Genomic DNA, 25,779 nt, shown 5'->3' on the forward strand with positions numbered 1-25,779 from the left:
GCGGCGGGGCGGGGCCGCGCAGGCGCACAGGCGGCGCAGCCGCGGCCCCGCCCCCTCGGCCCGGGAGCCGCGCTTGTGGCCGCTGGTCCCGCGGCTCCGCCGGCTCCGAGGCCCGGCCCGGCCCGGCGCGGCCCCCAGGTAGGAGGACGGGCGCGGGCGCGGGGCGCCGTGACGTCAGAGCCGGGGGGCCGCCGCCGCTGCCCCCGGCCCCCCCCCCCGCCTCTGCCCCCGGGGGTGCCGCCGCTGCCCCCCGGACCCCCCCCTGCCTCTGCCCCCCGGCCCCCCCCCCCGCCTCTGCCCCCGGGGTTCCGCCGCCTCTGCCCCCGGCCCCCCCCGCCTCTGCCCCCCGGCCCCCCCCCGCCTCTGCCCCCGGCCCCCCCCGCCGCTGCCCCCGGGGGTGCCGCCGCCGCTGCCCCCGGCCCCCCCCCCCCCCCCCCGCCGCTGCCCCCGGGGGGCCGCCGCCTCTGCCCCCCGGCCCCCCCGCCTCTGCCCCCCGGGCGCTTGGGGGCCCCGCCCCCGTGACAGGCCGGGCAGAGCCCGCGGGGACAGACCAGGCCCGGGCCCGGGGGCCCTAAGACACGGGTTGGGGGGCCGCGCCCCTTCGGGGACACCCGGAGCGGGCCGTGACTCAGACCCCCGTGACCCCAGTTGGGTTGCCCAGAGGTTGGAGGGCTTCGCCCTTTCCAGTTTATTTTACAGGCGGGGAAACTGAGGCAAGCGGGCACGGACGTGCCCAGGGTCACGCCACCGGGCAGTGCCCGAGGCCGGGTTTGGCCCAGGAAGAAGGGCCCTCCTCGCCCCAGACCCCGGACGCCCCCCCCCCATGCCCAGCTGCCCATTGCGGGCCCCCCAAGCGCCCAGGCTCAGAAGCTGGGGTGGGGGCAGCGCTGGGGGCGCCTCTTAGCCCAAAAACCTGCGGGATAGAGAAGAGGGAACTGAGCCTCCGCCCAGGTCTTGGCCTGAAATGGCCCCCAATGAGCTTATTGCTAACACGGGGCCCTCCTTTTTGAAGACAAATCGAGATTTAAAGGTTGCCATCAGCAACTATAAACCCAGATTTGGTTTTGTCCCCAAAACATAGCCAGATGAGCTCTTCCGTACGTTCCCCATCAGAATCCTTATGGTCAGTTGGCGCCTCAAAGAAAAGAGAATCTGCCTTCTGAAGCAAAGCACCGGAGATAGATGGGCCTTCTAAAGAATTATTAACTAACATTTGTCATTCCGTAAGATCCCATTTGGGAGATAGATCCAGATGCAAGTGAATTAATTTTCACCTCCTCAGGGAGCACGTGAGACCAAGCATGGGGAAAATGTGACCTCAAAACAGGGTACCTCAGTTTATCAGTTTGTAACGGGTAAAAGTCATACTCAGAATTTGATCTTTTTTTATATTAGGAAGATTCTTCAAGTGGTAAATTCTTTTTACCATTTAAAAAAAAGATACTGTGTTTGAAACCGTTCATTTAAAAACACAGTCATGATCATTTTTTTTGTGGTGAACTTGACCCGGGAGACATTGTTTTAAGCAATCTTGTATGAGGAAGAATGTTAGGATCTTAGGAGACCTCCAGGTAGAGTAAGGTCTTTTACCAGCGGTGGTGAATCACAGGCGTGTTGGAGCTGACCTCCCACCAGCAAACAGTTGAGACTCCAGGCCAAGTAGAAACACACACATAGGCGTACGTTCTTTAACAATTGTACAGGCAGAGTCATTTGTCTGGTGTCGTTTCACTCGGCTCATGCATGTTCTCTTTTTGCTGAAATGTATGTAATGTGTGTATGAAATGTTTGAAATGTATGTAATCCCTTTCCAAGGATTCCGTGGGATAAATGAGTTTCTATGTAATCTGATTTGCAGATACATTTGGCTAAATTCCTCCTATCAACTGATTAGAATTTCAGGTTTTGCTTTGGAGTCATACTCTTGTGAATAATTATGTAAATTCTGAGAAACTATGGAATGGGAAGTGCTGCTCAGAACAGATGATCTCACTGAAGATTTTAACCGCTTATTTGGGTGTTGTGAAAATATTAATGATGTTCTTAGAGAAGGTCATCGAGTTGTGAATGTGCCACTGGACGTTTGGGGGGCATTGAGAAGTTGTGTCTGGAATGCCCCTAACAGACCCAAGTTTTAGAGAACTGTACATTGCTGAGAAGAATGAAGTCATTTCTTGTTGTCCCTGTGTCCCAGGCATGTTGTAATGTGGGTCTTGGGAAAAGTGCCAGGCCCTGGGCTCCTCCTGGCTCCTTCCCTGGGAGGGGACAGCCAAGTGACACGGGCCTCAGGCTTCCAAGGTTAGCAGATGTGATGTTAGCGCAGCTGCCACCCTGGAAGGCACACTTGGTACGGACCGTACTGTCTTATACTGTGGGCTCGCTTCACAGCGTCCTCCACTTTCTCCTGCATCTCTTAGGTCCTGAGAATCCTGCGTAGGCTGGGAGCTCTGGGGAAGAGGACAAACGAGGGATTGGAAGCTTCGTCTGATTGAGGATTACCTTATTACTGGTAAAAACTAATCCACAAATCCGCGTTTGTTGCTGGTCAAGGGCTTCATGGTGTTTCCCCCCTTCATTTTCTGCTCACCCAACCATACTTTAGTCACTTGGGGCCGGATGGGGGTGGGAAGGCTAGGAAAGCTTGGCACCCCTCCCCCCATGCCTCAGCAGGGGTGTCTCAGTAGGGCTCCTGGGGGTGCCCTGCCAGGAGTGCCACCACCAAGTGTGTCAGGGTGCCAAATAGAGCTTGAGTGAGGGAGTGCCACTGTGCAGGAGCCTGGGCAAGGCTGTCTTTGGCCCTAAGATTAGGGCTTCCAGGGCCCCTCTAAGGAAGCTGTGCTAGCTTCTGGGATGGTGGGGTGGGGGGACGCCCTGGAGAGGTCTGGGCTTTAGAAGTATCTCTGAAAGTTGTGAAAGGGACTCCCGGAGGGGGAGAGTTAGGCAGGCTGTTGGGAGCAGACGTAGAAAGTGAGAGTGCCAGGCCAGAAGTGAGGAGGTCCTGAAGGGGAAAAGACTGCTCCTGTTGCCAAGGAAACTGGAAGTAAGACTGGCCTGTTGCTAGGAAACAGTGAAGAGCTATTGAGCCCAGAGGACTCATTGGCAGGGTCTTCCAACATCCTGATACACCAAACTGGGGGGACATTTCCTGCCAGAGGGGTCCAGAAGGGGAGGGGGATTCCTGGGAGGTATCTGCCATTGTCCAGGTCAGAAAGGCTGGTTGGGCCCCAACCACTCACCTTCCTGCCTGAGACAAAAGGGGAGGCAGGGGGAGGGACCAGGGCCTCTTTACCCTGTGGCTTCTCATCTCCTTTGGATGTGTTAATGCTTTAGGCTCAATGGCTAAAAGGAAAGAAGAACATTATATGCCCACTGGGTCTCAGAAAAAACAAAGGCCTGCCCAGGACAGTGGGTCTGGGGAGGACAGCGATGATGAACTCCCCTTGTCTTTGTCCCCTGGGAATGCGGCTGCTCAGACAGTAAGTGCTGGGAGACAGGCGATTGGGGGGGGGATTCCTGGGATCCTTGGGGGCACAGTGGACATAGACTGGGGTCCATCTGGATAGCCAGCCTGGATCAGCCGGTGATCAGATGGAGATGAGCAGTGAGTAGACCATAAGACCCCTGAAAGTTCTGTCGAGGGGGTGCCACATTTTAGAGGACCCCCAGCAAGTGAAGTATCTGGGTCCCCTAAAGAGAGCACTGTGAGAGTGCCCAACTGACTGCCTTGAAATAAGTGGATGTTTGTCTTAGAGAAGAGCACAGCCCAGAGTCCCAAGATTGTAGGTTTGGATAGCGGAGCCCCAGAGCACAAGCAACAAGACCCGCGTCCAAATTCTGCTCTGCCTCAGCTATAAAATGGGGATCTCAGAGCCCCTCCCCAGCTTGTCATGAGCTGAGGTTCTGAGGGAGTGCTGGTTTTGTCCTCAGCGCTAAAAGAGAAGGCCAAGGCCATAAAGAACCTGACTCCAGGTCCCACAGTCTGGATGCTTTGTGAGGTTGCCCTCTCTTTTTGGGACAGAAACCAGAAATGGGGCACAGACGCCCTGTAGGGAGCCTCCGTCCAGAGGCCAAAGGGGCCAGGGACTCCAAAGAGAGAGGGAGGGAGGGACCTTGGAGACAGGAACGATGATAGGACTGGGGGCTGCAGCTTGAGCTTTCCTCGCCACTGCTCTGTTTGTTTTGCGTCTCTTCAGTTTGATTGATTTGTAGTAAGAAGGTCGAGATTGATGAGATTTGGTTTGTCCAGCAAGGCATCCAGCCACCACTAGCTGGACAGGGCTGTGGTGTCTGCAGGGAGAGCCCCGTTGATGACCATTATTCTTTACTTTTCATTGTGTTTGGAGTTAGTGGGGTTATGTCCAAGTATGAACATGCTATGGAGGCCCCCTGGGGAGGGCAGATGGGGTCTTAAGTCAGAGAGACTGGGGGGGGGGTGGCGGCGGTGGCGCCGGTGGCAGCTCACCTTAACCTTATTGTGAATGCTTTCTTTAACAGATGTCAGCTGAAGTTGGGATCATTGAGAGCATCCAGCTGAAGAATTTCATGTGCCACTCGATGCTTGGGCCTTTTAAGTTTGGGTCCAATGTCAACTTTGTGGTGGGAAACAATGGAAGTAAGTTGGGGTTGGATTAAGGTTTGTGAGCTTGGGTGTGTGTGTGTGCATGCATGCCTCTTTGGGGGGAGAAAAATCTCTACACTATGCTTGATTAGTACTAAAGACAGTTTATCCAGATTTCTAGATAGGCCTTCTGACTCCCCCCGCCTCTGAATCCTCTGTTGTTGTTGGGGTTATTGAGCTGAGGAGGGAAGGGGGCTCTCACCTTGGGACCCCAGCTGTCCTAACCACCAGTAGCCCCGTATCTCCAAATTGAGGAGCCCCAACCTTGGGGTCCCCCTTCCCCCAGCATCCCTCTTGTTGCTGACCCTGACTACATGACTGCTCTCCATGGGGACCTCTATCTTTGTGGCTTTATTTGCTAGAATTCAGTTCAGTTCTGTTTTCTATAAATGGATAGCCAGTGGCTGGTCTAAATATTGAGTTGGTGTTCTCCTAGGCCAGAATGCTTTAGCCGTGATGTGGACTGTCTATAGCTTTGAGTCTACAAAGTGAACAAGCTAGTCTTGGCTCTTTGAAATAACTTTATGTCTGGGGTGTTAGAACCATTGGGGTGCAAGGTGCCTTCTATTTTGGAATTCAGTCAGACTTAGTGAGTCTGGAATCAGGTCAGAAATGACCTGACAAATGACCATGGCCATGACAACTGGGGGAATGTGGTCAGATGTCCTCTGGGGCAGGGTTTGTGTTTCCAGAAAGGTGATTTCCATCCATAATTGGTGGGAAGACTTGAAAGGCTGTCACAGTAGAACCTTCTCTTTTTTGTTCTAACAAATATCTTAGGAAGAAAGAAAGATTTTATTGTTTCATTTAAGGAACATATAATAGCTTCTAGGATGAGGGAAATTCTGTCCCTGATTTTGTGTAAAGTTCACATATTCTCTGGCCATCTCAACATCAGGTGATCAAGGGCAGTGCTGGCAAGCTCCTCTGCCACCCTCTGATTCAGAAATGAGGAAGCCAAGGGCCAGAAGGGGGCCTGGGGTGGAAGGGAACCCAGTGTTCTCGTCTTGCTTGAGCAGATGGGAACAAAGACCTTGGTTCCCATTGGGCCACTGTTGATTTGTTATCCCCTTTATTCCCTCAGGTGGCAAAAGCGCCGTGCTAACAGCTCTCATTGTTGGCCTTGGGGGAAAAGCCACAGCCACCAATAGAGGCTCCTCTTTGAAAGGGTTTGTGAAGGATGGGCAAAGGTGAGTGCAGTGGGGGTGGGGAGTTGAGGAAGAAACAACATGTCCTGGGGAGGACAAGGTGCCAGCCACACAGTGCTTCCCCACGCCCAAATGCATCAGAAGCTTGGGTCGATTGAGGCATTTGTGTAAATGGTTCAGGCAAGAGGGAGCGAGGTCCTGAAAGGGAGCAAGAGTGTGAGGATGGAGGGAGCAAGACAATCGCAGATGTCACCGAGGCTTCAAGTTTGATTGTGGAAGAGCTCCTGCTCTCAACTTACAGGAAAGTTAGGAGAAGGGGCCAGGAAGCAGCTGCCTTGGAGGGTTCAGCTCCCAGAACCTCTGAGCCTGAGCCACAGGCTTGGCAAGGGGCCACTGGTCACCTCACTGAGGATGACTGATGGGTTACTGAGAGCCAGTTCAACTCGGTATAAGGAGAAAGATTAAGGGGACCACACGGAAGGTCAGGGGGCTGCCTCAAAACAGAGACTCATTGACCACTAGTTGGGAATAATGTCCACTAGATGCCCAAGGTTCTGAAGATGCCCATCTTGGCTCCTGAAATTCCCTGCTGAAAGGGAGGAAAGGCATGGAGTAGATGGCAGAGAGAAACCCATGGGAAATCCCATCCCCTATGGGTCTTGTGGCCACCAGATGGTGCCATTGTAACTCCATACCATCTTAACTAGAGAGGTTCCCTTCTCCCAGGCTTCCTCGCTTCTCACTGGGATTATTGCAGCGAACTTTTAAAAGAATAACAATATTTTGATTGTAGTAACAAGTTTTGTAGTATGTGTGGCTGTGGAGTTGAAATCAAGATTACTGGACACAAATTTAGTCTTGTCATTTTGTTAGCATGTTAGGGAAAGTAAAATTCAGTTTATTAAATATTTAATGTAACTGTACCCAAGTTTTCCAAGAAGGAACCTTGGAATTTTTCTGTGGAGTGATTCCTTCATCCAACAGTTGCTTCTGCATGATGTCCATACTGTTTCATAGCTGGAGTTTGCTTCATTTTTTTCTCCTTGTCATTTTTGGAGCTGTTTTGTAAACTGATGAGGTATCTTTCCATAATACCATTTTTTTTAAAAAAACCGCAATTCCATACAATAATAATAAAACAAATAACACTAGTCAGTTTTTATTGATGTTTGTCCATACCTGTTTCCCATTTTATCCTTCCCCTTTTCTCCTCCAGGAGAACCATCTTAACAAAGACATTTTTTCCCCCAAAGAAAAACACTTAAAAAAATCTCAGCAGAACTGACCTTTCCACTGCCTAAGTCTGACAAGAGTCTATGCAGCTTCTGCACTTAGGACTTGCCCTCATCTTGTCATAGCCTCTTGGCTCTTCCTCCTGCCTCCTCTCAGCCTTTTCCTCGCCTGCTTACCTGGCATGCCCCACAAATACTGATCCTAGTACCCCAAATCTGGGGCCTGCCTACTGGTCCTCACAAAAGAGGTTTCCTCTCCAATAGCCACCTCTTTTCACTGGCTGTAGAGGAAAGGGATGATTATGGCTCAGATATGACTTTGAAACCTGGGGCTGTGGACAAGGTCATTTTTTTCTGGACCTCAGTTTCCTCATGTGTAAAATAAAGAGGTTGGTCCCAGTGACCTTCCAAGGTCCCTTCTGGTGCCTTATAAAGAGCTTTCAAAGCCAAGAGGATTTGTATTTCAGCCTCCTCCTGACAGACCGGTAGCATCCTCAGACTCCTGAATCTCCTCGAACTCTTTAGGAGAAAAGGGACTAGCAAGGAGAGGTGTTGGAGGCTGCTAGGGAGGTTTTGGGCATGGCCCAGGGCAGGGGGGGATGGGCTTGCTCCCATTTGGGGGCAGTGGCCTTGTGGGTGTGAAAGCTTCAGCACCTTGGTTAAATATGAAGAATAAGGGAGAGGGATGGTTAAGGGAAGGGAGGCAGGTCCCTGGAATGGTGGCGGGAGCCTCAGCAGAAAGAGGGGAGGGGATATGGATGGTGGCCCAGCTGATGAGACCAAGAGATAGAAAGGAGGCTCCAGGGAGGACGGTAGTGAGGAGGAAGGGGAAGCAGCCATCCCCCTGATGTATTGAAAGATCCAGAATAAGGCCTTGGTGGGGATGACTAGGTGGCGCAGTGGATAGAGCACCGGTCCTGGAGTCAGAAGGACTCAAGTTCAAATCCAGCTTCAGACACTTAATAATTACCTAGCTCTGTGACCTTGGGCAACCCACTTAACTTTAAAAAAAAGAGAATAAGACCTTGGGAATTGGTGTTTTGGGGTCTCTGGAAAGATAGGGGGAGAAAGAACTTTTGAAGTGTAGACAGAGGTGCCAACCCTGCAAACTAGAGAAGGATTCTGGTTGAGGCCTCCCAGGTGTCCTCCACAGCCTTAGAAATGCCTCCAAGTGAGAGAGGTCAGGACAAGGTCTGGGACAGGAAAGCAGGTGAAGTGAGGCTACAGAGAGAAGCTGGAGAACCTGGGGAGCATCAGGGGGGTCCCTGGAGGTTTTTGAGGAGGGAGACTGAGTCAGAGAAGATTGAACTAGAAATGGGCCAGTGGAAAGCTGGGCCCTCAGGGAGGACTGAGCAATGTGAGAGGCAGGGGTACCTGCCTGGCCCGAGCCACGATGGCATGAAGGGTGGTGGCACCCATTGCCCAGTTTCATCTGCGTCTTCGCCTCTGGGTGGGATGCTTTCCCTTTGGCAACTTGGCTTCTTTTGGTCTCTGTATAGCTCTGCCGACGTCTCGATAACGCTAAGGAACAGAGGGGAAGACGCATTCAAACCCAGCATCTATGGGACCTCGATTACAGTGCAGCAGCACATCAGCGTCGAAGGCAACCGCAGTTACAAGCTCAAGGGCCAGACAGGTGAGGTCAGACCTGCAGCTGAGCCTGCCCTCGAGGCCATGACTGGGGGGGGGGGGTGACAGGGGTCAGTCTTGCAGGCTGTCCCTTCCCCCTGGTCCTGGAAAGGCCATTTCGGTCTTGCCCGTAAATGCTGTTTTGTACATGCCCTGCTACTGTCCCCAGACTGTCATTCACAAAGCTTGACTGAAATTTAAACTGAGTGTGGCCATTGGGTGGTCTCCCCTAGCCCAAGCCAGCCAGAAATGGAGGGTGTCAGAATGTGACCTAAAAAGAGACCCCTCCTGCAGCCTCAAGTCCAGGGCTCCTCCTGGCTCTGCTGGGAGACCTTCACTGGGGGGGCCCAGCCTCTCCTAAGGCAGCATCTTCCACTTTGGGGCTCTCTTCCTTGACCTCTTTGGAGCTTGTATCATTGGCCTTCGTTCTCTTCTCAGAGGTTAGATACCCAGTAATCTCTAGCCTGTCTAAAGAAGCTTCTCTGATTTTGTTTCATGCCACGGTCGCTAGCCAGAAAGCCATGAAGTCCTGACCAGACTGCTTTTGGGTGTCAACCTGGCCAAGGCCAAGACCTTCATCAAGAGTTTTGACTCCTGGGCAAATGTCCTCAGTCAGAAGGGCTCCCCAAGGTGGTCTATGAGTGCTCAGAAGGACCCAGGATACAGTAGGCTAGATAGGAGTCGCTGTCTGCCTTGGTGAAGAGGTCTCTCCTCTCTGTGGAGGAAGTCACAGGGCTCTTGAAGTCCTGAAGAATTCTAAATTCATCTTCTAGCAGAAATTGGAGCAAACAGTGGGAAAGGACATATCACTAGGGAGTGAGAGGAAGCCACCATGTTCCTGATACTTTAAGATTCATTTTTTCGTAAGCCCCCCATGAGAGACAAGTGTCAGTAAAATAAATTGGGAGAATGTAGGGGAGTAGGTGGGAGATGGATCATGGCAGGACCTTAGCCCCTCCTCTAGATGGGAGCTGCTTGCCTGCATGGGCAGCTCCTGCCCTTTGGGGCTCAGGCAGCACAGGGTTTTCTTATATGAACCTCCCTGCCTCTGCCAGAGGCACCATCCTGGGACAGTCTAGAAGGAGCCCCCCTCTTCAGGCACCTCCTCAAATGGCTGGTTTCCAGAGGCTGTGCTGCTCTTCTCCCCAGAGGGAGATACCTAGGCTAAGACTGGCCTTTCACCTCATTCTCTTTAGCTGCCCAGGCCTAGACCCAGGCCCAGGCCCTCCAGAATACACACAAAACCTCTGTCCTCTGAACTTTCCCAGATGGGGGAGAGCTGTCATCCATCCTCCCTTAATGACCAGCGTGCCCAGGCAGGCAGTAGGCGGGCGGGGATTCCATGGGAAGGCCTGGAGCCCTGGTCTGGCATCTTCCCCAGGTCACCAGCGATACCTTGTCCATAGCTAGGGTCAGAGGCACCTTGGTGTTATTCTTGGCTTCACTCTCATCATCTGGCCTCAGTGATGGCCTGGGTTGGCTCCATTTGGAACAGGCTTTTCTCTTTCCAGGTCCCCAGGAAGCATGATGTTGTGCTTCCGAGGGTCATGATCCGCTTCCACCTGCATACTCTCCCCTAGCTTTCCTCTGGCTTTTTCAAGAGTGCTTGGCTCTTCTGAGACACCAAGAAGAGACTTGCTCTTCCAGCCCTTGGCCTTGCCTCGGACAGAGCCCCCTCACACACCCTGTCTGGGCAGTGTTCTCCTGGTCTTCCATGTTAGCTGGAGGACTGTCCCGGGGGCTCCCCTTCTCTTGAACCTCGCCCTCTATCTGCTGGTCACGCCCCAGTGCCAACGGAGAGGGGAGTGATGGTCTGAGGAAGGGGGTCCCTGTTGGACTGGGCCCAGAGCTGCAGCAGCCTTCCTCACCGTGCCGTGTCCTGTTTGGTTTTGGTTGCCTAGGAAACCTGGTTTCTGCCAAGAAAGAAGAACTCACGGCGATTCTTGATCACTTTAACATCCAGGTAAAGATGGCGAGTAGTCCTGGGGCAGAGAAGTTTGGACTTGCAGGAAAGCAGAATGGGCTTTTATGATGTGGACAGCTCAAGGGGCGGTGGGCTCTGAGTGGTCCTGCTGCCAGCTGCAGCTCCAGGGGAGAGCACAAGGGGGGCACCCTCTCGCCTTCTGAGCCTTCATGGTCTCCCATCCTCAGACTGGGTCCCTCTCCCCTCACCTGGCCCCTTCCTATATGAAAACTGTGGCTGCTGGGTCCTCTTCTCAGGGCCACTAGAGTCGTTGCCCCCCTGATTTGGGCTGATGTGTAAAAGGAGAAAAAAAATGTGTGTGGGTGAAGACAGCTGAAACACATCTGGGCCCTGCTCCCCTCAGGAGAACTAGAGTCTTGGGGTGCAAGGTATCCAATGGGCATTTGTCCAGAATGTCTAAAACACAAGGTCTGCCCCCCCCAGACCCTACCTCAGGGCGTGATCTTGGACCAGGAGAGGCCCCAACAGCCCAGGAGTGAAGGAAAAAAGTGCGCCTTGGTCTGTAATCTCACTCTGATAAGAATATCTAAAAACTCTGGTTTTTAGGGCAGAGGGCTTATCACTTTTTAATAGAGCTTTGGATCTGAGTCAGGAAGACCTGAGTTCAAATGTAGCCTTGGGCATTTACAGATTTGGGGGCCCTGAGCAAATCAGTTAATTTAGGTCTGCTCCCATTTCCCTGCTAAAATGAAAGTGATAACCGGCCACATACTCTGAGGGTCAGGATAGGATCTGTAAAGGGCTACATTCACCTCTGACTGGCTCATGACGGTGATGAAGGCTCTGATCTCCTGGCAAAGGGCCTGGCGCCTGCAGACGTGCCTGGTTGGGTCGGCCTGGTCAGTCTCAGCTCGCCAAGCCCCTACTTGTGAGCCCATCCCAGCAGCGACAGTCCCTAGTTGTGTGAGCGGCATCCAAAGCAACAAAGGATGTTGTCCACGTCCAAGGGACCTTGCCAGGCATTGAGCCCCATCTCTGAGGTTTAAAGTTGAGGGCTGGAGAAGTAGCTAATGGGGAGCTGGCTGGCTCGGGGGGGGGGCGATCCTGGCTCAGCCTCTTGGCACTGTGGGGAGGGGGTTCCCCTTTCTGGCCTGGGCCCCAAAGTCCTCAAGATGGGTCCTGGGTCCCAGGTCCTCGGGTGTCGTCGTGGCCAGGGCTGCTCCAGGTGGTGCGACTGCAGCTCCTTGGACAACTTATAAAATCTACGAAGATGGTGAATTCCGAACATTTAGCAACCTTTTTTTTCCCAGGTGGATAATCCCGTGTCTGTTCTAACCCAAGAGATGAGCAAGCAGTTCCTGCAGTCCAAAAACGAAGGTGACAAATACAAGGTAAGGAAGGCTTGGACCCTCGGGAGCCTGGGAACCTTTCCCTGGGTTTTCATTTGTTCACCCTCGCATGGTCTCCTCTTCTGATGGCAGCCCAGACTCCTTCCCTTTCCAGTGTAGGGAGCTCTTACCTCTGATGCTGCCAGATTTGGGAGTGTCCTCAGGAACTTGAAGCATTGCAGAACGCAGGCCAAATCTGCGACTTGATAAATGCCTGCTTTAGGGCCCAGTCAGAGGAGCCCCAGCTTGGGGGGACTGGCAGACCCCCAGTTCAGAGCCTGTCTCACTCCATTTCCTCAGCTGCAAAATGGAGTAATGAGGATGGGTTGAGTTAGCTTGAAGCCAGGAAGGTAGCCATGGACTTGGAGTCAGAAAGAGTTCACATAGTCAGACACTTAGCAGCTTGGTGACCCTGGGCCTTTCACTCAGGCCTACTCCCCTTAGTTTCTTCATCTATAAAAACAAGCTGGAGAAGAAAATGGTAAACCATCTTTGCCCCAAAAAAGTCAACTGGGACCACACAGAGCCAGGAACAACTGAAAAAGCCTGAAGAGCCACAAATAAAGCCCCGGGTCAGTGGGAGCAGATGGGAAGCCAGCTCTGGATGGGACCGAGAAGCCACAAGACCTCCCCCATGAGGCCACTGGGCCCAGATCCTGCTTCCTTTCCTGAGGATGGTTTGTGGCCTCCAGCCGGGTCTGGAGTCACGTGAGGATGTAGCTGCCGGGTCCCAAGCATGGCAAGGCTGCCCTGCGTTTGTTCTCTCTCCAGGATAAGCCCCATTCCCATTCTTGAGGAAAGATGGTGCCTATTCTGGCCAGGGAGGGGGTCCAGGCAGAGCACACCCTGGCTTTTCTCTTTGCTTTTTCTCTTTCCTCACCCCTCCTGCCAGGCTTCTTCACGTGAAGTCCTCTGCTGGGTTTAGTTGTCTCTGGGCAGAGCTAGGGAGGATTAGGTGTGCTTGGACCCGATTAGGAGTTTTCCTCGGCCCAGGTCAGATGCAGGGGCCTCAGTCTGGTAAGGTGCAGTTGCACCACCTGGGGCAGGCTAAACTAAGCCCTATCCTGACCCTCAGAGTATGGCTGGTTATCACTTTCATTTTAGTGGGGAAAGGGGAGCAGACCTAAACTAAGCCCCTTAGTTTTCTGGGGGGAGGACAACCCTCCTGCAGGCTCAGAGCTGCCTTTCAGAACTGCCTGCAGCTGCCTGCAGAGAGAAGGCATTTCCCCAGGCCTGGACATCCTCAGCCAGGCCAGGTGACCATTGGTCAGCTCCAGGCAGGGAACAGAAGAGGTGAACTCTGGGAATGTGGGGGTCTGTCCAGATTTATTCTCAAAGACGCTGGTCCTCAATCCTCCAGGCTGAGGGTCAGCTCTGGGCCCAAGTTCCAATACAGCTTGAGGTGCTGATCCCTGGTGAGGCCCTTCTCCAAGAGTCATAGCACCCCCACTCAGGACTGGTGCGTTTACCCTTTGTCTTTCTTTTGGCTCAGTTCTTTATGAAAGCGACCCAGCTGGAGCAGATGAAAGAGGATTACTCCTACATTATGGACACCAAAGCCAGAACTCGGGACCAGATAGAGCAAGGAGAAGAGGTAGGTGGAAGACAGGAGATGTGGCCATCCTTAGGGCTGCAGTTCTTTCCTCCCCAGTGGCCACTGAGGCATCCCAGAAGAGCAGGAGGGGGAGGCTGGGGAGCACCCTTTCTGGAAGCCGACGTTCCCTGGCCCAGCTTCTCTAGAAGCTGTGCCCAGGTCGTCCTCAGTGAGCCTTTCTCCTCTGAGTCAGTGAACCCAACTTGAATCCCAGGTCCAGCTCCATCTGCAGCAGAGTTGGAGGCACCACTGGTCAGTCGGTATCTGATAAAACACGGGTGGGTATCTGTAATCATTTATGCCACACCCACCGTGTTTTGGGTACAGGGGTACCGGGTACCAAGAGGAAAGGAAGCTATTCTGTGGCTGAGGGGCTTGGAACCCTGAGGGAGGAGGGCTCAGGAAAGACTCCCTGCAGAAGGAGGGGCCTGCTGCATGGGAACAGCCAGGAGGGCAGAGGTGAAGGGAGGGAAAGGTCTCAGAAAGTGTGGTGAGCATAAGAGGGGAGGGAGGGAGGCTGTGTAGGGGCTGGAGGAGAGAGGGAGCATGTTGTCAGGGATGTTGGGAAGCTTTACCTGGGCCACGCTGGAATGAATTCTGTCCCACAGGGTCACAGCCACACCTTGCCCCTGTGCAAGGAGGAGACTTGAGGTCAGGAGCCCAGGCTGGGGCTGTGGGGATAAAACTGACAGGGCAGTGACTTATGAGATGGGGAGTCCTCCATAGAACCTGAGACGTTGGCAAGAGGAGGAGCTTGGTTTGGGACGGGCTGTTAAAAACATCCCCTGGGCAGCTGGGGTCAGGTGCAGGAGGGAGCCCGGGAAAGGCCTGTCCTTGCGGAGTTCTTGTTGCACAGGGGTCAGCGTTTCTGTCAGGGACCTAGAACAAAATTTGAGGTCCCTGAGGGATGAGAAACCAGACAAAAAGACTGAGGAGGAGGAGGAAGACCCTGCTGGGAAGAGGCAGGAGGGGTCGTTCCCAGGGACCTGGGAGACTGACTCAGGTACAGAGCATAGGGAGCCAGCCAGTGGAGGCAGGGGAGCCTAGAGCTAGGGTTGGTGGTACAAAGGAACTGCAGGAGCCCCATGGGCCAAGGCCAGAAGGACAGGCCGGACATCCTCTCTCACTGACCACTGCTCTGGTTCACATTCAGAATTTCTTGACTTTTAAAAGCATCCCTTACTGGAAGCCTCCGATTAGGAGTTGTTCAGACTAACTGAATCCACTTCAGAGCTTTCTAGAAGCTGTGGCATCCACGGAAGCACCCCATTCCTCTGGGCGGCTCCCAGTCTGGCACTCCTGTTATAGCTCGAGGCATCCTTGGCAGCCCATCATCTCTCCTGGGCATGCTTCAGGAGACTCAAAAATGGTCCTTCTTTGGTTCCCCAGCGGCTTCAGGAGCTCCGACGTCAGTGCATAGAGAAGGAGGAGCGCTTCCAGAACATCGCCGACCTGAGCCTGATGAAGAAGAAGCTGGAGGATTTGAAGCACGAGATGGCTTGGGCCCTGGTAATAACACCTCAGGCTCTCCCATCACGTGCGGGGATGCTCTGGTTCCAAGGGGCCTTCACAGGCTCTTGTGCGTCCTTCTCTCCTAGGTGGGCGAATACGAAAAGGAGATCGAAGAAATGAGAAGCAGCATGAGTGTTGGAGAAGAGCGGACTCTGCGACTGACTCAGAAGCTGGAGGTTTGGCAGGTAGGCACTGGCTCCACGGGTGACCTCAGTTGGGCCATTCCCCCTTGGCTCCACCGGCTGAAGGCACTGCCAGGTCTCAATCTCTGGACTTGGGACGGGGAACTCTTGATAATGAGGCAGCTTTTTCATGATATTGTTTCAGTGATATCAAATGAAGCATAAAGACAAAGAAAGAAGGAATAAATAGAAGTGTCTGTAGAGCACCCAGGCCCTGCCAGGTGGTCTGCTAAGAGCCCTATAAGACTTAGCTCATTTGATCCTGACAGCAACCCTGAGAGGGGTAGGGGCTGCTGTTATCCCCATCTTAAAGATGAGGAAAGTGAGACAGGCAGTAAAGTGATTTGTCCAGAGTCATCAGGATAATAAGTGAGGTTGGATTGGAACTCAGGTCTTGCTGACTCCAAGCGCAATCTCTATGACTCCCTAGCCTGTTTACTGAGGAGATGTTACATGAGGGCTCCCAGAGAGTAGTGGGGAGGTGGTGTGATCAGTACAGGGGTGAGTGCTAAGAGAGACAGGGAGGCTGAGCCAGCCCCCATCACCACCACCACCACCACCACCTTTGTAGGGCTGCCAGTCCAGGGCAGGAGAGGAAAGGTCTAGATGAGAGCCAGAGGACCAAGAGACACCAAGGACAGTGGTCCCCACTGGTCAAGCTGTCTATACTCCCACCACTCTCCAGCCCCAGGGAGTGAGCAGGACATGCACATGCACAGGCAGTGCCAGAGTTGTCTACATCTCTCCATGTTGTTATCAGCAGATGGTAGAATCAGATCATCGACCAGAGAACTTAGCCAGAAAAAGCCTCATAAAGTAAAATGAAAATCCAAATGAAATCCCAAAGTGAATGTGCCAAGAACCAAGAAAACATTTGGGAAAACAAAGTCAGTAAGTCAGGAGGTGAGCAGGGTCAGGTCCCACACTGTCATTGAGATAGTTAGGCTTGGAATAGGTTATGGCTGGGGCAGGTTGTCAGCAGAACAGAGGAAGGACCCACTGACTGCCCTTCAGCCTCTGGATTGAGGATTCATTGTTTGGTAAAAACTGGGAAAGTCAGTGATGCAGGTCAGGCCCAAACTTCCTATGGTGGATGCATTATGTCATAAGCCAATGAGAGCTGGAGGTCTGACCCCAGTCACAGTTCTCTATCCTAGTGATGGGTCAGAGACTAATGTTTTTTCTGTGAAAATTTAACTCAAGGGCTTGATCTGCTAATAGTAATTCCTCTAGGAGCAGTTAGGTGATGCAATAGATAGGGCACCAGCCCTGAAGTCAGAAGGATTTGAGTTCAAATTCAGCCTTGGGCACTTAATACTTACTTAGCTGTGTGACCTTGGGCCAGTCACTTAACCCCATTGCCTTGGAAAAAACAAAATATAAAAAAATAGTAGCTCTTCTATTAATGTCTCCCCAGGATTGATGGAATGAGATTATAGAACTTGTCACTCATTTGTATTCCATCGCTTGATGGCCTGCTGCTTCCTGGGTCTCTGGAACAGGTTCTAGACTCGTTTCTTGGGTTGGCTCTGACCCTTTTCTCCCTTAGATTTCATATTAGAGGTCGGCCAGGCCACCATGTTGTTGGCTTGGGGAGTTGTAAGCCACGTTAACTCCTTTCTCCATTTAACTCCGCATGGATTTGGGCAGGAGGGGTTTTCCTAAGAAGCACTTTTGTTTTCAAAGACCAAGGTCAACCTGGCTGAGGAGAAGTTTAAGGCTATTCAGGATAACTTGGAAAAGATCAGTGAAGAGGCCATCTCCCTGGAGCCCCAGTGCATTCAGGCCAAGTCAGATCTGATCGATAAAAAGAAGGCTTACAATGATGCCGAGGTGAGGTCTCCTGGGAAGGGATCTGCCTGGACACTTCAGTCTTGACCCAAAGCACGGGGGGGGGGGGCCTTTGGCTGATCATGACCAGCCTCCAAAGGTTGAGGAAAATGACCAGTTTTCCCCTGCTTCCCTCATGGGTTGCCTAATGTTTTGACATCAGGTTTTATATCATCGCTGCCGTAATGAATTTAAAAGATTGGAGAAGGATGGCGAGCAGCTGAGGAACCGCATTGAAGAGCTGAGGAGGAGGTATGGGGATTGTTGAGGGGTCGGGTTGGGGAGGTTGTGGTGGAGGTTCAATTCTTCGTCCTTAGGGGCTCCAGTGACATGTCACCCTCTGTTCGGCCCCTGCAGTGCCGATCAGCGTTTGGAGCCGGCGAGGCAGGAAAGGCAGAGAAAAATTGCCACGTTGAGTGAAAAGATGAAGAAATATGAAGATCAAGAAGAGCTACTGGTAGAAGAGATGGAGCGTTTCCGGCAAACGATAGAAAGAGACAAAGAAGAGCGTAATAGGAACCGGTGCGTTGTGCAGCAGGGACTGGGCTGAGGCTCTTGACTCCCCAAAACCCTTTCTCCCACCTCCCCTACTTCATCTTCTCTTAGTGGGCTTCCCAGGGACCTCTGCCCTTATTCCTCTGGATCTCTTCCCAGTTAGAGACTTCATCAAACTTTAGATAAATGGCACCCAAAGGGAGCTTAGACATCCTTCATCCAGCTGCTCCCATTTTATAACACAAATGGGGAAAATGAGTTCTTTTTAGGCAGCAGCAAACGGGGGAGAATTTGGGAAAAGAGGTTTATCCAGAGTCATTTCAGAAGGTGGGAATCGCCTGCCTTCCTGGAGCCCGGGGCAGGTCCTTGGATCTACATCCAGTCATGCTTTGTCATCTTTGTTTAGGCAAGAAGAAGATGACGTGCAGCAATACCTGACTATCAAGCGGAGACACCTGCAGCAGCTGAAGGAGACCAGGACCAATCGCCTGAAGCAGTTCGGGTCCCAGGTGCCAGCCCTTCTGGAAGCCATTGAGGAGGCCTACAGAAAAGGACAGTTCACTCGCAAGCCCGTGGGCCCACTAGGTATGGGGCAGTGCTCTCAGTGGGCTGACCCAAGAGGGGGTGGGGGCCTCTCAGATAAGCCTAGGTGACAGACAGAAGGGCCTTCGGACTCATTGGACCCCCACCTGGGAATGTCTCACCTCCTCAACCCCGTCACCCCCATCTCCTCCACTCCCTGCCTTCATCTCATCTCTAGGATCTCCTGTAAATGAGAGGAGGTTCCCTCCTTCCCTCCATTGCCCTGATGTGTGACACCCCAGGGGTTTGTCTGCTTGTCAGTTAACAGGACTTACTGCACTCTTTCTCCAGGGGCCTGTATTCGCCTCCGGGATCCCGAACTTGCCTTGGCTATTGAGTGCTGCCTAAAAGGCCTGATTTTTGCCTTTTGTTGCCACAACTATAAAGACGAGCGAGTCCTTCAGGGGCTCATGAAAAATCTTTATCCACCATCATCTTCCCGACCTCAGATCATCGTCTCTGAGTTTCGCAATGAGGTGTATGACGTCAGCCACAGGTGAGACCCCTTCCCCTCCAGAGGGGTTGGTGAGCGTGCTGCCTCATGGACCCAGAGCTAGACTAGATCCAAGGAAGACCCAGGTTCAAATCTGGTCTCAAGCACCAGTGGGGTTCCCCACAGGGCTCATGGCTTTGGAAAAAATTATCTGCCTCAGTTTCTCCATCTGCAAAAATAATAGCCCCAGCCTCCCACAGTTGTTGTGATGGTCATATTTGGGGGTTGGTTCCTATCCTTTGTTCTCAGAGACATCATCAAGATGATGTTACCTTTAGAGACAAGTTACTGTGGCTGATGGCACCACCAGGAGCTCAGAAGGTCCCGTCCCAGGACAGGCGCAGACAGTCCAAGGGACACTTGGCCTGGGTCTCAGAGCTTGTGCATCTCATGTGCCTTAGCACTGCTTGCATCCTGCCTAAGGGTCAGGATCTCTGGTTCTGCAGAGAGACCTTGGCATTGCTTCTGACTCCTATGAGTGCCTGCCCTCAGCAAGTGCGCCATCATATAGTCTAGAACCACATGGCCCCCAAGGTAGTGCTTGCTCTGTAGTAATGTGTGAACTCTTGGTAGGGCTAGATCTTAGGGTCTTCCCAAGGCGGGTCACGTTTGTGTAGCCTGGAGTGCAGTAGGTGCTCAGGTGAGGACTGGGGTCCTTCCTACTTCCACTACACACAGTAAACCCTAGGCCCTCAGTGTCAAGGGCCTGGTGCCAGGAGGGCTTTCATCCACACTTGGTGACTGACTGACTGGACCTAAGTGAAATGTTCCCGATTGCCACATCAGGGTGGCTCTTTGGTGTGGGCTGCTGAACTAGGGTAGAATTGCCCCCCAAGGGCAACAGAAGGTATCAGTGTCTGGTGGGCTGTTTCCTATAGGTATTGCCCTCCCTAAGCTAAGACCGGGTTTATGGAGTTGTAGTGCTAAGGGAAGGCGACTGGGTCCCCCACTTTGAGTCGGACTTCACTGCAGGCTTGGCCCCTTGCCTGGATGAGGCGAATCTATAAATTGACTTGGTTTCCCCCAGTCTGACTAGCCTGGAGGTCCTTAGGGATTGGAGAAGAGTAGGAGTCTGTTTAGCTAAGTTTGGTCAACTGTTACAGATCTGGCCTTTTTCACTTTTCAGAGTCTAAAAAAAATGGATGTGACTGCAATAGGTAAAACAATGTAATCCTTGGGTTCTCTAACCAAGTTTTTTCTATAAATGCTTTCCAGAAACTGCAATGCAGACACCAGTTTTTTAATTTTTATTTTTTATGATTAAGTAAAATAAAACTTAGTTTTTGCCAGGATCTGCATAAATATGTGTGTGATGGCAGATTTATTTCTGCACCAATAACCCACCACACAAACTGGAAGAGGAGATCTTGATACCAGTCAGTGGAATTTTAACATTCCCGTCAGTGGCGATTTATTAAGTAACAAAAATCTGTCCTTCATAGTAAAAACTGGTATTGCTAGTAAATATTTGGACATATTTGGGGTAGAAGGGAAGGAGACAGGCACTTTGCTAAGCACTTGACAACAATCCTGGAAGGGAGTTGCAGGCAAGGAAGCCAAGTCAAAGAGGGTTAAGTGGTCTCCCAGCTAGTAAGTGTGTGAGACAGAATTTGAACTCAGGTCTTGACTGCAGGCCCAACCTCCATGGGGCTTCTTTTTCTTTGGTATGATAGTGAAAAAGGGTAAACAAATGCTAACACTTCTTTTGCCATGTCATTTCCCAAGGCTGATGCCCAGGGTCACAGTGTGTTGGCACTGCCAGGCTGGTGGCCTTGGGCAGGGGGCTGGGCACCATGGAGAAGGGAGGCTATGGTGACTTTGCTGCTTTCTTCCTCTCACAGAGCGGCTCATCACCCAGAGTTCCCCACAGTGCTCACAGCTTTGGAGATAGACAATGCCGTCGTGGCCAATAGCTTGATTGACATGCGGAGAATCGAGACTGTGCTGCTGATCAAAGTAAGACCCCTGTTGCCAGAGGGCAGTCCGGTCAGTGCCTCTCTGAGCAAGACCAAGGAAAGGGATGGTGATTGCCCAAGACAACCTTGCCATTCTTTGGCCACTAGCAGAATGACTGCCCATGACCAAAGTGAGCATTCTGGGTGTGCCCAGTCAGGGTCCTCCATCTGCCCTGAATCCTTGTGTCATTTTAGCCTTAGACCTAATCAGTCGTGTTTGGCATATTCTGTAAGGCTGGGGCTGGGCGAAGTGGCAGCAGGATCCCTTGATGGTCCGCGCCCACTTTGCACTGCCAAGTGCCCTCATTCAGGGTTAGCAGTTGACCAGTAAGGGTGGCTGTGGCAGAGACGTGTCTGAGTGAAAATGGGGTGCTGAAGCCAAGGCCCCATGTGGGCACCTTTGTTCTTGCTCCCAGAGAGCTGGGGGTGCTCCCCTTTAGCAAAGAGGGCATTTATTTCTCTGGTGGTTCTTATCCTGCACCACCTCTCCTCTCTCCTGGTTCCCTCCCACATGCCCACTGACCTGCCCTCTGGGCTTGCTCCCCTTTTTCTCTCTTGACTCAGGATCCTTGGCAGCTTGTCTCCTGCTCCTTCTCCCCTCTGCCCATCCTGGGGGCTTCCACTCAGACCTCACTGTCCTCTGGGATCCCCTTCTTAGCTGGGCAGGACATCCAACATCTCTTTCCCTTTCATGATATGCTCACAAGGAGCCACTCCCACTTGCTGCCCAGTGCCTCTTGGCCACTTGCCCTCAGAATGGCCTCTTTTATTCACGTCCAATTTTTTTCTTCCTGGGAGAAAGAAAAACCAAACTCAGTGGAAAGAGGCAGAATCAGGCAACGGTTGTCATCTCCTCAGGCACTGGCTGGACCTTGGGCCTGAGTTCAGCTCCAGCTTCAGGGTCTTCCTGATTTCTGGCTGAGTCTCTTCGCCTCTCTGCTTCAGTTTCCTCCACTGTCCCTTGGGGATAAAAATGGCAGCTGCCCGATGCACTTCGAGTGGGGCCTGGTGACTCTGAGGCCCTTGTTAAGGACTTGCTTTCTCTCTTTAGCCTCTCTGAGTTTGTGTGGTGACCAGTGTCTGAACCGACCTCACCGTCCCTCACTTCTGCCAGTCTCCCTGCTGTCAGTGTGTGTGGACTGAGAGGTCCCTCTCCTGTTTGTTGACCCTCTGGGAAGTTGAGGCCTAGTTGTGGAATTGCTCGCTGGGTCAGAAGGTCCTGAGCTGTGTCACTTTGGGGGCAGCGTTTGGAAGTGGTTTTCCAGGGGGGCCAGAGCAGCTGGGCTCCGTTTCTTCCTCTGCATTCTAGCATTTTTAACGGGGAATGAATGTGATATCTTGGCAAAAATCTGTGGCTTCAAGGATAATCTGGATGATCTATTATTACCTGTTAATATTTAAAAATTTTGTAGCAGTATTGATGAGGGGTCATCACTTTTTTCTGGTTTCAATATTAACAGCATGTTATTGTGGAAGGAATTTGGGAGGATTATCCCCTTTTCTGTTTTTTGCAAATCGCTTATGAAAAAGTTGGAATTGTTTTTGCTTTAATGTTGGATAGAATTCAGATGAATTCTAATTTAAAAAAAAAATTTCCCCTCCTTTTGGAGCTCGTTTATGCCTGCTTTTCATCCAAAGTGATCAAAGGATGGAAGAACACACACACACACACACACACACACACACTTGCACAGAAATAGTTTATTTAATAGGAAAGTAAGAGGGAGTGGAGAAAGAGTGAAGTAGAAAATGGGAAACAATAGTGTTATGAGAAACAAACTCACTGCAGAGGGCAGGTTGTGAAGTTGGGGCATGGGAATGAGGAAAGGATAAGAACAGAAGGAACCTGAGGGAAGGGATGGCTCAAATCTAGAACACTGCTGATGAACAAGCACACTCCTCTCCCCACCCTATTTTCCTTTACAATGAAGAAGGACTAAAATAAAATGCAGGATTAAAAAATAGGACCCTTCAATCAAGTCACCCTTGGAAAGGAAGACAGCAGAAGGGATGACAAATCAGAACCCGACAAGATGTGCAACGTTATTATACGAGACAAATAGGAAAACTACTTTTTACTGAAAAGCATCAAGACAACAAATGAATATCAATACCAGACTTTTCATTCTGCAAATATAAATACATATATATATATATATATATACATATATATATGTATGTATAACACACCCATATAGCTTCATCTCAGTTGTGAATGTTATCTATGCAAAAACTAATTGCATTAAGACATAAAAATTTCACTAATAGAGCCATTTCTCACTTCACATGAGTGGACTGTTCCACCGGCAACTCACGAAGCTGAAGTAGCTTCAGTGAGTGGAGTGGGAAGCTTCCCCAACCCTGCTACCGCCACCACTGGCTGGAATCCTGTCTCCTACCTGCTGGTGAATCCGGTTATCATAATAAAAATCCATTTAATTTTATTTAATAAAAGCAGAAATATTAAACTCTCCTTCTACAAGCCACAGTGCAACAAAAATCATATTCAATAAAGAGCTACTAAATAAATACTTTAAAAAATCATTGAAGACAAATAACTTTTTCCTAAATAATAGGTGGTTAAAGAATGAATGATAGAAACAATCAATAATTTCATCAAAAGTTATGACAGAGACAATATGCCAAAATTCTTTGGAAGCAACCAAAGCAGTCCTTAAAGAGGTATTTATGTCTAGCCACTTATATTAAGAAAGAATAGATTATTCGATTATTCGATTGGGCATGCAACTTAAAAAAATTTAGATGTTAAAAATGAAAATAAAATTCCTGAGAATTAGAGATGGATAAAACTGAAAGTGAAATAGCTACTGAAGAAAATGAAACTTTTATCTTTTAGAATTAATATTAAAGCTTGAAGATGATTTCGATTTTTTTAGGTGTTTTTTTTTTTTTTGCAAGGCAGTAGGGTTAAGTGCCTTGCCCAAGGCCACACAGCTAGGGAATTATTAAGTGTCTGAGGGTGTATTTGAACTCAGGTACTCCAGACTCCAGGCCTGGTGCTCTATCCACTGTGCCACCTAGCTGCCTGATTTTGATTTTTTTAAAGGTCAAATTCACATTAGATTAAAAAAGGACATAATGAGAAATTGTTTCATTCCAGTTGTATGGCGATAAAGTTGAAATGAAACAGATGGATATTTGCAAAAATATAAAATCAAGGTTAAACAGTATAGGAAATAGGGAACTTTCCACAACCCAGTCATTTCTGAACCATCCTCTGTGGGAGCCAGAGCCACAAGTGGCTGTTCAGTTGTCTCTGACTCTTCGTGACCCTATTTGGGGCTCTGTTACCAAAGATACAGGGCCTTTTTCTTCTTCAGTAGACTAAGGCAAACAGTGACTTGCCCAGGGTCATAGAGCTAGTTAGTCTGTAGTCAGATTTGAACTCATCTTCCAGACATCTGACCCAGAACTATCAACTGAGTTACCTTTCGTCTCTGATCCTCTTTGTATCACCATTGGTTTCATCCTGACCTTTCTGCCACCTCAGCCAAAGTCCCCCTCTTGGTCCAGAGGCCTCTTACAGGTGATTCCTTTCTCACCTGACTCTTCCCTTCAGACCGGGAACTCCTCGAAGCAGGGCCTTTCCCTATGTGAGTGACTAGGCTTCCCCAGTCCTCTGGCCTGCCTTCCTTGACCTTGGTTCTGTTTCCTTCGACTGCTGCTGCTCAGGTCCCCTTTGTGTTCCACCCTCTGGCTGTTCCCCACACATGGGGACCCCTGACCTGGATTCTCCCTTGGACAGATCCAGGGCATCTGTGCCAATCACTGTCATCCTTTACCCCACTTGGTTCTTCAGTCTCTTTTTGTATTTTTCATGTTTGTGTTGGTGGTTTTATATCTACCGTGGTGGCTACCATGTTGTAGAAGGCCATCTTGAGTTCTTCACTCAGATTCTCAAATTCATTTCTTCTTTTTTGGCCCCTCTGGTAGTTTCCATCCATCTCTTTTTTTCTCCATTCCATTTTTTGCCAGCTGCCAGAACACTCTTCCAAAGTGTGGGGTGGGCCAGAGCACTTCTCTGTTTTCTCTCTTGATTCATCATCTCATTCTCACTTCTGTCCCTTCCTTAATCTAACTCTTTCCTCTGTCACTTAAAATAGAACCCTCTTTGTTCTTCAATAGTCTTGCCACCCTTAGCTTAATCCAAATTTTTTGGATTCCTGAAGGCAAGTTTTACAAGAATTTGTTCTGCTGTTTGGTCTCCCTATGCTAATTTGTCCTTCCCACCCCTATTTTACCAGCCTATTGGCTCTCTGGTGCCATTAAGACATGATATAAATTCTCCATGTGGCTTGGAAAGGTCTTCCTCACCTATTCCCCAGCTTCCTTTCCAGTGTGATTACTCCGTTACTCCCCCCCCCCCCCCAACTCCATAAACCAGTCAAAGTGGCCTTTGCTTTAATTCTTTAGTGTATCCTGGGTCTCCTCTCTTTTTTCCCTTTGTATTCGATGGTTCACCCTGAGCACTGCTTAGCTATAGATCTCACCTCTGTATCTGTGATTGTCCCTCTCCCGAGTGTACAACACAAGGGTATTGCATTGCTTCCCGTGGGTTTTGTCCTTGTGTCTGCACAAAGTCTTTTCATCCAGCCTCGGCTACATCTTCCACTGTACTATTCCAGAAGCCAATTCCTGCTTGATGATAATAATCAGATCCAGAAGAGGAAGTTCTCCTAAATGGTTTAGGCACCATTTAAAGGATGAAATTATCCTCAAGTCCACTCGAGAAGTTGTTGGCTGTTCTGTTGGTGGAAAGGGGAGAGGACAACAGAAGAAGATGCTGAAGGTGGGCTCATGATGAGCCAGTTCTGCAGTTGTTCTAGTGACCAGGTTGCTGCTGCCTCTAGTGATCCCTGAGTCCCCCCTCTAGTTTCTAGATGTTCTACTATGATTGTATCCCAGCAATAGAGAAGGGCTCCCTGGCCTGCTTTCTCACCCTTCCCCCCAACCCCTCAGCCATATGGTCATCCCACCAATTCTCAGGGACATCTGAGGTTTGCTCACACCAAGGTCTCTAGGTGGATTTGTTGAGAGAGAGCCTTTGCAGCCCAGACTTTGTTCTGCTGTAAACTTCTAGTGTCTTAGATTTCTCTGGCATCTTGTCTAGTGGATTTTCAACACTCCAAGCACTTTCCTAGTGGCATCTGGCCATGGGTGCCTCATTGAGAGATGA

The 25,779-nt window shown here is 50.8% G+C and overlaps 1 protein-coding gene across 1 annotated transcript in view; it reads left to right on the forward strand.

Moving 5' to 3' along the window:
• The first annotated feature begins 38 nt into the window (after positions 1 to 38).
• Positions 39 to 25,779, forward strand: part of SMC6 (structural maintenance of chromosomes 6) — a 37,773-nt gene continuing 12,032 nt past the window's right edge. The window contains exons 1-17 of the mRNA XM_074195060.1: positions 39 to 138; positions 2,418 to 2,509; positions 3,331 to 3,476; positions 4,495 to 4,612; positions 5,703 to 5,808; positions 8,498 to 8,634; positions 10,529 to 10,590; positions 11,862 to 11,942; positions 13,432 to 13,533; positions 14,923 to 15,042; positions 15,132 to 15,230; positions 16,914 to 17,060; positions 17,221 to 17,309; positions 17,415 to 17,579; positions 17,959 to 18,137; positions 18,426 to 18,630; positions 20,469 to 20,583. Coding sequence (XP_074051161.1) covers positions 3,336 to 3,476; positions 4,495 to 4,612; positions 5,703 to 5,808; positions 8,498 to 8,634; positions 10,529 to 10,590; positions 11,862 to 11,942; positions 13,432 to 13,533; positions 14,923 to 15,042; positions 15,132 to 15,230; positions 16,914 to 17,060; positions 17,221 to 17,309; positions 17,415 to 17,579; positions 17,959 to 18,137; positions 18,426 to 18,630; positions 20,469 to 20,583 — 1,866 coding nt within the window. The 5' untranslated portion in view covers positions 39 to 138; positions 2,418 to 2,509; positions 3,331 to 3,335. The remainder of the gene's footprint in view (positions 139 to 2,417; positions 2,510 to 3,330; positions 3,477 to 4,494; positions 4,613 to 5,702; positions 5,809 to 8,497; positions 8,635 to 10,528; positions 10,591 to 11,861; positions 11,943 to 13,431; positions 13,534 to 14,922; positions 15,043 to 15,131; positions 15,231 to 16,913; positions 17,061 to 17,220; positions 17,310 to 17,414; positions 17,580 to 17,958; positions 18,138 to 18,425; positions 18,631 to 20,468; positions 20,584 to 25,779) is intronic.

Source organism: Macrotis lagotis, chromosome 1, assembly GCF_037893015.1.
Source record: "Macrotis lagotis isolate mMagLag1 chromosome 1, bilby.v1.9.chrom.fasta, whole genome shotgun sequence".
Taxonomy (NCBI): domain Eukaryota; kingdom Metazoa; phylum Chordata; class Mammalia; order Peramelemorphia; family Peramelidae; genus Macrotis; species Macrotis lagotis.